The sequence below is a fragment of the Aulonocara sp. 'chitande type north' Nkhata Bay genome, linkage group LG5, assembly GCF_057382095.1.
Source record: "Aulonocara sp. 'chitande type north' Nkhata Bay isolate Kocher_YH1m ecotype deep benthic linkage group LG5, A_spYH_male_GT1.1, whole genome shotgun sequence".
NCBI classification, from domain to species: Eukaryota; Metazoa; Chordata; class Actinopteri; order Cichliformes; family Cichlidae; genus Aulonocara; species Aulonocara sp. 'chitande type north' Nkhata Bay.
The window spans coordinates 45,152,477-45,162,684 of record NC_141348.1 but is presented as its reverse complement, the minus strand read 5'-3'; the positions used below and the strand labels follow the sequence as shown (position 1 = coordinate 45,162,684).

The 10,208-nt window shown below is 45.3% G+C and overlaps 1 protein-coding gene across 2 annotated transcripts; it reads right to left on the bottom strand.

The window, feature by feature from the left end:
• Positions 1–2,918: 2,918 nt before the first annotated feature.
• Positions 2,919–9,484, bottom strand: snrpb (small nuclear ribonucleoprotein polypeptides B and B1). Of its 2 annotated transcripts, none has more exons than XM_086293812.1 (7): positions 9,325–9,484; positions 5,693–5,844; positions 4,322–4,433; positions 4,085–4,237; positions 3,872–4,001; positions 3,141–3,272; positions 2,919–3,057 (listed from the first exon to the last, which is right to left on the bottom strand). In XM_086293812.1, the coding sequence occupies exons 1-7, from the start codon at positions 9,325–9,327 to the stop codon at positions 3,017–3,019; spliced, it is 723 nt and encodes a 240-aa protein (XP_086149938.1). In that variant the 5' UTR covers positions 9,328–9,484; the 3' UTR covers positions 2,919–3,016. The 2 variants fall into 2 exon arrangements, with proteins under 2 accessions (XP_086149938.1, XP_086149939.1); XM_086293813.1 differs by lacking the exon at positions 9,325–9,484 and adding an exon at positions 9,067–9,199.
• Positions 9,485–10,208: the final 724 nt, after the last annotated feature.

Below are 10,208 nucleotides of genomic sequence, written 5' to 3'. Positions count from 1 at the left end.
TGGGCACGGATCTGGGAGACACAGTTTACCACGACTAACTCCAACATGTGGCGGGACTTCTGCTGGAAGAACATTATACGCTATTTCATAACGCCTAAACAGAAGTCTAAATTCAGTGCTACACCTGCGTTTTGCTGGAGGAATTGTGGGGAAGTCGTGGCTGATTACGGTCATATATTCTGGTCCTGCCCACTCATACGACCCTTCTGGACGGAAGTTATAAAGATAATTACAGAGGTGTTGGGATTCCACATGTCTTGTACATTTACCTCATTGTATCTGGGATATTTTACAGACGATTTAGTTGCAGATGATGTTTATCTTCTGAAAGTTCTCTTGGCTTCTGCGAGGAAGGCCATAACAAAACGCTGGCTCTGTAGAGACCCTCCCACTGTAACACTTTTTACCTCTATAGTGGAAGACGTCAAATTGATGGACTGTATGACTTTCACTCTGCGACTGCAGGGAGATTTGGGAAGGAGACGATGGAGAAAATGGCTGGACTTTACAGCTTGTGGCAGCACCCTTTGATGCATAGAATTAGTAATGCAGACTTGTTGACGTATGTATGTGTGGATGTGCAGATGTATGTACAGGTGTATGTTATCTTCCCATGACCTCATACTGTTTCTGTTTTTTCTTTTTTCTTTTATCTTGTTGCATAAAAATGTTCCTAAACAAATAAAAAGTGTCAAAAAAAGAAATGAAGGAGAAAAGTGTTTTGTTGTTCATTCATTTTTATGACCTCACTTTGATTAGTTGAGGCTGAGGCCACAGTAAAAACATGGTTGTTGGGCTTCATTCCTGTGCTGAACAGTCGTTTAAGATTAGCTAGTAAATAACAATTAGCTGATGTTGTTCATGCGACTAAAGTCATCTCACTGTGGTAATGTAAATATAATATGGCCAATATTATAGTATTGTCAGATTATTAGTTATTACAGCAGAGCTTGAACTCTGGGTCAAAGATTCAAGTTGCAGTTATTTATATTTCCTATCACCTTAAATCTTCACTCAAAGACGAGTATCTGTGACAGTGTATATATAGATGTGTTATATATGAGTCAAATATTGTTCGTTTAATATGTTGGCATCACTAAATTTGTCTCAATGTTTACATACATGTGTAAAAATCAAATGTACGAGCTGTGATAACTGTGTCTGATAGAATGAAGAGTCGACTGATATAGTAAATATTCCTTTATTGGGTGAGAAAATCAGACCATGTCATAACTGCTGTAAGTCACACAGAATAGATATCAGAGCCTTAAACAGGCTGACGTCTGCTAAATGGGTCAAACTGGGCAGAAAGTCTACAAACACATAACATCCTTATAGAATATGATGTAACACTATAGATCAACTTAGCTCAGAATATATAAAGCATATAAACAGTTACAGCAATATGATGCAACAAACACAGCAGCTACTGATCCAAAATCCTCAAAGCTTCATAGAACTGAAACCAACATTTATTTTAGCTCCATCCTGCTGCTGATACAGACTTTAGGTTTCTGAACATTAAACTTGTTGCTGCCTTTCATAGTGTGTAACTTGAAGGCCCTGAGTACTCTGAGTACTTTCTCCCACACTGGAAACACTGGGATGATCACATTATTTGAACATTACCTAATAAGACTGATTCAGCACAGACAGTTATGTTAAACTTTCCTAGCAGTCCTTCACAAACAGGGAACAGTCTGTCTATTCTCTCCATCTGTCAGCTGCTGCTGGTTCTTCCTCCTCCTCTTCCTCACACACTGCTGAGTTTGTCCTGGTGGATCATCAGGGGTGCAAAGCCTCACAGATGATGTGCAGCAGTGGGTCCCTCAGTCTGTCCTCACTCTGGACACTTGCAGTCGTCACACATGGAAATCAAATGTGTGATAAGCTGCAGGATTCAGACACAAGTGTAACTTATAAACACATGTTCATACTTTTATTCCACAATCAGAGAGAAAGAAACAGAGAGAGAGTGCAGGACAGACAGGTGACAGTCTCAGGTGTACACACTGCTACAAAACAGCACAAAAGAAGCAGGATTTAGTGTTTGTGTTATTACGAGTGCTAAACAAGAAGAGTTCCAGATGGTGCAGTGGACACATGTGTGACTGCTGTGATTAAAGCATCTTTCTTTCAGCTTAACGAGTGAACCGTCAGCTCGTTCAAACACACGTTAAAGTCCGTTTGGTACTTACTTTTGAAAGTTCACTCTTCGGCCACTCCGCTTCTGCCGTATTTTTCGGCTAAATTATCCACACCCAGCTATGAATCGTGGGATATATGGGACCAGGAAGTATACACTGGACCACACTTCAAATTTGGGGAAATGGACGGCGCATTTGGAGTACAAATAGTCGTCGTCGCTGTGACGTAATAGGTCTCAAAATGCGTACTCGAAGTGTGCGGTCGCTGGATTGGGACACAGCCATGGACTGACTTTGGAGACCAAATTAATACTTTCATCTAAAGCAGGGGTGGGCAATTCCAGGCCCCGAGGGCCGGTGTCCTGCAGGTTTTAGATCTCACCCTGGGTCAACACACCTGAATCCCATGATTAGTTCATTACCAGGCCTCTGGAGAACTTCAGGACATGTTGAGGAGCTAATTTAGCCATTTAAATCAGCTGTGTTGGTTCAAGGACACATCTAAAACCTGCAGGGACACCGGCCCTCGGGGCCTGGAGTTGCCCACCGCTGATCTAAAGGAAGCACTGAAGCTCCTTTCCTTAGTGTTTGGAACAGCTGATTATCGCTGCCATGCAGATACTTTGGAGCACGTCTCTCAGTGAGAACCCTTCCTGAGCAAAAGGGATGATTGCAATGCACTCAGACGCCACAGGCTCCGCCTTCTGCTGACACCCCCTAGGCTCTGATTGGCTTCTTGAAGTGATAACCATACAAACTACACAAACTAAGTGGAATCACACTGAAAAACTTTATTTAAAAAAACACAAACCAGAAGTTGAAAAAAAAAAAATCTATACAACAGGTGTGTGTGAAGGGGTGGAGCCTCTTCAGGGCCGTGGGGGAGGTCTCATCCCAGGAGGAGGTGGTCCTGAAAGAGCAGAGCACAAGTCACATTGGTCTGATAAATACCACGATGTGATCCGATTGGGTGTTTCCAGAGTGCAATCTTACCTCTCATGCCCGGCGGAGGAGGCCTCATGCCTGGGGGGGGCATACCCATTGGAGCGCCGCGACCCGGACCAGGTGGCATGCCCATTGGAGGACCCATCGGTGGTCGCATGCCAGGGGGCGGTCCCATCATACCTGCAGAGAGGGGGGAGAGATTAAAATGGACCAATCATCAGGGAACAGCTGACCCTGTAAGAGAGTAAACTGATTCTTGATAATGAAGAGGATGATCACTGATCACATGATCACTGAGCAGCGCTTTGTTTAAGAGGCTCCTCCCCTTGTGCTCACAGAGGGCCACAGAGCAGAAGCCTCACACCTGGGCAGGTGATCACTCAGTCTCCAGGTGAAGAAAAGGAGAGGAGCAACGACCGCACCAACAGACTCCTCAGCTTGACGCTGCATGCCCGCCATGTTTAAACTACGAAACCTAGAGTACGGACTAACGAACCCACATCTGACTCCTCCCACTGATTTCTCCTTCTGCTGTGATTTTGTTTATGCAGGTCATATTCTGATGGTCAGCGCTACAAACTACAGGTCCAGGGTCTCCTTCTCTACAGGTGACAAAGGAACCACTGCAGCACCATGAGGAGAAAGCAGGTCACATGACTGAGGAATCTGAACGCACCTGGTGCCTCACCTGTAGCTTCTTGGGATTTTATTTGTTTTTAAAGAAACATCACATCAAACTTGGTCTTGTTGCCAAGTTGTCTTACAGTGACATCACTGACCTGGAGGTGGGGCTCCTCTGCCCATGGGGGGCGGGGCTCCTCGCCCAGGTGGGTACTGGGTCGGCGCCCCAGCGATGCTGGCGCCTGCTGCTGCGGCGGCAACCGTCCCTCGACCCTGCGGCGTCATCACCTGCCCAAACACAGGAAACTGTCATCACTGAGCGTGCTCAGACACACACACACACTGAGACCAGCTGGCATCACCATATATACCTGCTGCGATGGTCCGCCCACACCTCTGACCGGCCCCGCAAGGCCAGCTGGTGCCTGAGGCATCGGAGCACCAGCGGGAACGCCGCGACCTGCTGCCCGCCCCACGCCTGGCCCTCCTGCCACGCCTGCCAATGGGACACGAGCGATCCCCGTCTGTAGGAGAGGGGTCAGAGGTCAGAATTAATTCAACACAAACAAACACAGTTTCACGAAGCTCCTCCCGCAGGGGCCACTCACGTCCTTAGGGGGCGGGCCCTCCACTGTCATGGAGACCAGGTTCTCCCCCCTCAGCAGCACCAGACCCAGAACACGTTTCTCCTCACGCTCCGGCTGCTTCGAGTTCTTTGGCCTGAAAAACACCCAGAAATTAGTCACGTGTGGTTACAAATTCATGGGCTGCATCCTCCTGAGGACCCGGCCTTCGCGGTCTACGTGGGCCGGGTCCTCAGAAGGTCGGTTACGCCGGAAGTGCGAGGCTGTGAAATGGAGCGGTCTAGCCTTCACATTAGCGTCACTGCTGACTCACAGGAGTTTAATAACCTCGCCGTCTGCTCCTTGCTTTCTGAAATATAACAGGACACTGGAGTAAACTCTCAACCGTCTCACACGTCTGTTTAATCAGTTTTCTGTTTGATGTTTATTCAGCTGTGTGAAAACCCCGGAGGAACCCACCGGGGGGATTATTAAAGTTTTATTTAAAATCTAATAACTTTGATCTCAGCCAAACTGATTTACTCAGGAACAAATAAAACAAGTTATCCAAGTGACTTATATATCATGTTTGACCTGAGTAGCGAAAGACGGCTGTGATCTGAAAACCATGTGCCGGGAGTTTGCCTGGCACATCGAGCTGGTGGGTAGCAGACGTCTCCGAAAACGTTGGAGCAGTTTTGCAAATATGTGATGTCTTGATAAACCGAGCAGATATTTGATTTTACACAGCTACTTTCTCGCCTGAAAATATCTTCAAAGTTTATTTTGTGACCCAGAAAGAGTAATAAGAGTAAAATTAAAACTTAGTAGCGGTCGCCATTGTTGGAAACTGCAATTGGCTGGGCCACGCTATGAATTCTGGGATATGGTGGGCCACAAAGGACACACCCGACCCATCCTTCAAAAAACGTCGCGTCGCTGTGACGTCCTCAGGAGGATGCAGCCCATGAATTTGGACACCCCTTGTGTCGTTCAGTTGCAAAGATGAAATCAGATCAGGGTGAATGAATGTGATTGGTTGAAAAGGTGTTCAGGTGTGTGCACTCTGTCTCTATCAAGATGTGGACAGGAAGCTTTAATGTTTCCATGGATACAGTTTAAAGCTACCCCGGTCTGATGTGCAACCATCACCTTAGAAACAAAGAACAGCACTGAGCACGCTCAGACAAATCATTCTCTGTAATTGAAATGTTTATTTTCCCGCTCAGACACTTATGTGACTGTATCAGATTACACTCACAGGGATCGCTGTCTGTGGAAGACACCTTATAAAACCCAGAGTTAACCCTGGCTAGTGACATGCAGCCTCTGGTTCGATTGGTTTTCTCTGTGTGACTTTTAACACCTGTAGCTCCACCCCTTAATCCAGTGTATAGGTGGAGCCAGATCACTTACTTGATCTTCCTGAACTCGTCGCAGTCACACAGGATGAGGTTCATGTGTTTGTCAAAGGCCTTGAAGGTGCCGATGAAGATCCGCCCATCCTGCAGGATGCACCTCATCCTGAAGTCGATGTGCTGCAGCATCTTTGAGCTCTTCCCCACCGTCTGACCAATCAGAAAGAGGGGCTGTGTTACATCATCATCATGACTGACCATTGGAGCCACCACATTACATTATCAATACCCTCATCAAAAACATCAATATTATCAGCATCTGACCAATCAAAGAGACACGCCAGTTCCATCATCAACATCTTCTTTTAGACTCCTCAGGAAAGTCTCCAGTTCTCAGAGCTAAGACAGGTAAGGGGTCAGAAACCAGGGGCTCCCCATCAGCATATCAGAGGTTACGTGTCTTCACCTCAAGGGCAACGTGCTTCAGTGATGAGACGCCCAATGGCATTCAGCCAGAAACAAAAACAAAGTGGGCGGTCCCAAGTTGAACTTCACAGCTTTGAGGTGAGCAACCAAACCAGCCAATGAGAGCAAGGCACAAGGCATTACAAGGCAACTGCAGCTGAGGGGACCTCCACAAGACAGACCTAACAGAACAACTTCCTTTGATGACAGAAATATGTCTGTGAAGGTTCTCAGCCATTCAGGTCATCGTAGTCTAAGGAGCTTGGAAAGAAAAGCGAAAGAGGCAGTGTATCAGAGAAACTCAGGAGTTTTCTCCAAGCACGACATCCCGGTGTATTTCAGACCCAGAAACACACTCAGACACAAAGTGGTTCGTCCCAAAGACAAAACTCCAAAACACAAACTTAACAATGTGGTGTATGCTGTACAGTGCAGCGAGGAATGCCCAGACCTCTACATTGGAGAGACCAAACAGTAGGGCTGCACGATTAATCGTTAGAAAATTGCAATCTCGATTCATACTTATGTGCGATCTCATTTCCAAATGACAACCATTTAAAAAAAAAAAAAAAAAAAAAAAAGAAAAAAGACGACGACTGTACCGCATTTTGATCCGGGACGTACTCTGCATGAAAACAAGCGCTCACTCTTCCTGCTCAACAAATGACAAGGGCGGAGCCTTATACCATGTGATACAGAAGCTGTGCCGTGTGATGCTAAAATTAGCAGGGAAAAAACAACGGAGCAGTGTTGCCAACTTAGCGACTTTGTCGCTATATTTAGAGAGTTTTCAGACCCTTTAGCGAGTTTTTTTTTTTTTAGAAAAAAAGTTGCTAAAAAAGACGTGAAAACGCTTATCGCTTTTACTTTCAACAAGCAGCGGGTGCTGTAACGCAGTCAGTTCTTCTTTTACTCTTATGCTGTTTTGTGGATCACAAGGTTTAAAACTACTCAAACACACACACACACACAAAGTAATTCCACCAGAGTGCCTATTTCGGGTCACTTTTGCCGGTCCAAGCCCGGGTAAAGGAGCAGGGTTGGAATTGTGACATTAAAAAAACCAATAATTGCTAAAAGAAATTTAATTTGTAGTTCTAAATAAACTCTAAATGCATTTAGGACGTTTTTTACTCACTTTATGTCTCTTCCACGATGTTATTTCTCTCTCCAACAACATAGGTTACAATTAGATTAGCATGACCAATTATGCAAATTAGGCGATGACGTCATTTAGCGACTTCTAGGACAACCAATAGCGATTTTCTTTACTGAGGAGTTGGCAACACTGCAACGGAGAGCACGTCAGGGATGACGAGAAAGTGACAGGAGAAAATCCGTTCCGGTCAACCACCCAAACATCAATAACGGGAACCTTATACAGCGCTTCCCTATAAGCGGTTGCCCCATGATCGGAAGGTCAGGGGTTCGAATCCCCTGAACGGCTACCCTGAGGTACCCTTGAGCAAGGTACCATCCCCACACGCTGCTCCCCGGGCGCTGCACTGGTGGCTGCCCACTGCTTCACTGAGTGAATGGGTTAAATGCAGAGAATTTCCCCACGGGGATCAATAAAAAGTGTACATTATTTTTATTATTAGTCCCTCTTTGGGGGGGAAACTCCCACGGGGTTTAAATCTGGGACTCTCCACCATTTGACTCTAGAACTGAAGAAGCTTCTCGGATGAGAGGTGAAACGTCTTCAAGCAACTTAAAGAAGTCCAGGCGCTTTTCTTTCTAAGCTTCTTAGACAATGACAGAAACAAAGCTCAAACTGTGACCGGGACAGGAAGGAAAGTGGTCACTGTCCCACCGGTTCAGAATAAAACCCTGCTGAACTAACAGAGACTACAGTAAACTGAAGCTCAACTTCTGTGGGAATGCTACATTCTAACTGATGTTACTGTACACTCCTTTTATTCCTACACCGCAACCTTCCACGCCAAGTTTATGCCAACCCAATGTGTAGTTACATTTCTCAGGAGGTGCACATCAGGTTATGGCTTAAGTTACAATGCATAACTGAAGAATAATTCACCTGTAACCTGTGTCAGCACGGGTCGATAAGGTGTTAGAGCACACAGGTGCTTTCATAATAAAGGGTCAGCACATATCAATAAAACAGTAGAACTCTAGATAGTGTCTTCCATCTAACCTGCAGGCTGATTGATAATACTTTATTCATGGAGTCTCCAAAAGTTGATTCTGTTCATCTGGACGTAGCGTTTTGTGGGAGAAACGTTTCATCACTCATCCAAGTGACTTCTTCAGTCTCAGCTGACTGCAGGTTTCAATCTTATAAACAGTACGTTTGCATGACTGAAACCAGCCCACTGAGAGAACAATGGGCTGAGTGCTCAGTTCCTTAATCATAATTATGCAAATTCTCATAACCATTGATCAACAACCACTAACCAAAACCCACTGATCAATGGCCATGAGTACCATTTACAGAGAGTTGGGGAATGGCTGCAATCACAGCATTGTAAGATGGCGAAAGATGTAACCTTAGGCCTCCTCCTCGATTCAGAGATGGTCTTTATTCATGGAGCTGGACTGGAGCAGCAGGGATCGAACCAGCAACCTTCCCATGCCCTGCTTTGTTCCTGTCAGTGCGCCCCAGGGTGGCTGTGCCTACAATGTAGCTTGCCATCACCAGTGTGTGAATGTGTGTGTGAATGGGTGGATGACTGGATATGTAAAGCGCTTTGGGGTCCTTAGGGACTAGTAAAGCGCTATATAAATACAGGCCATTTACCATTTTATTTAAGCTACAGCCACCCAATGCTGCAAGCCCCTTTCCCAATAAAAGTGCACCACTCTGACCTATGACCTGTCTGTAGCACAAGTTAAATATAGTTATTTCAATAAAGTTAGCTCGACCCTGTTAGCCGTTAGCCTCTCTGTTTGCCACCGAGTTCACTCATCGTGTGCGCCACTCCAGCAGCTCGGGAAGATGAGGCCTACCGGCACGGAGACCAGAAGAGTGTCCCGGTAAAATCCGGACTCTGCCCCCGGAACCCCAGGTCTCGGTTACGCCCCGAGGTGGACTCGAACTCGGCATTGATGATAGAGCCGGGTGTGATCAATAACACCCCCCGCCTCCCTGACGTCTGTGCGACGTTCCCTCTCCCCGATGTAAACCGTTAAATGAGCGGTAACTGAAACGATACCGCGCTGTCCGCAGCGACAGGGACCCGAACCATCGCCGGAAACGGTACTCACCATGTTTGCGATTCCGATGGCTCTGATTCACACCGGATTAAAAAATTCTGACCCGCGGAGATCCCGCCAGGCCGCCTTTAACAGGAACTACAGGAAATGACGCACAGCCGACCGGAAACTGTGGCAACGCCGAAAAGATTCCCCCTGTGCGAGGAACAAAAAGTTCCTGCGCGAAGACTGAAATTGTTAATCACGTTAATTAACGTTAACAAGTTCAAATAAAGTTTCACGTTCACCGCTCACGGATCGTTTGCATGTACATGCTTTCTGACGTCATTAAAATAAAGAAATCTTCTGCAGTCAGCGAAGCAGCTTCACTTTGATACTGAATCACCAAACAGCTGGCTGCTGGTCTGAGATCAGCTAAATGATTTTACTGCTGCAAATTTTGGTACCCGTCTGATACCAGGTGAACCCAGGGCCAGCACTGATGTAAGGAGAGCAGTGCGTCCTGATTTATGAGATCTAAGGCACTCAGCTCGGCTGCTGTAGTTTTAAATAAGATAAGATAAGATAAGATAAGATAAGATAACCTTTATTAGTCCCACACGTGGGAAATTTGTTTTGTCACAGCAGGAAGTGGACAGTGCAAAAGTTATGAGGCAAAAATTAGAATACAATAAGAATAAATACAGTACACAACTGTACAGAATAGAATAAAATAAAATACTATATACAGTAGAATAAAATAAAATAAATATACAATAAGATAAAAATAGAATACAAATACAAATACTATATACAACTGAGTAAAAATACAAATGTGCTAAATGATGTAAATAAATCAGTGCCCATAGACATGTTTTATGTTCTTTTTTTCCATTCAAACCTTTATTTAAACCTTTTTTATTTTTATTTTATTGCTATGTCTGGTTTTATTACTA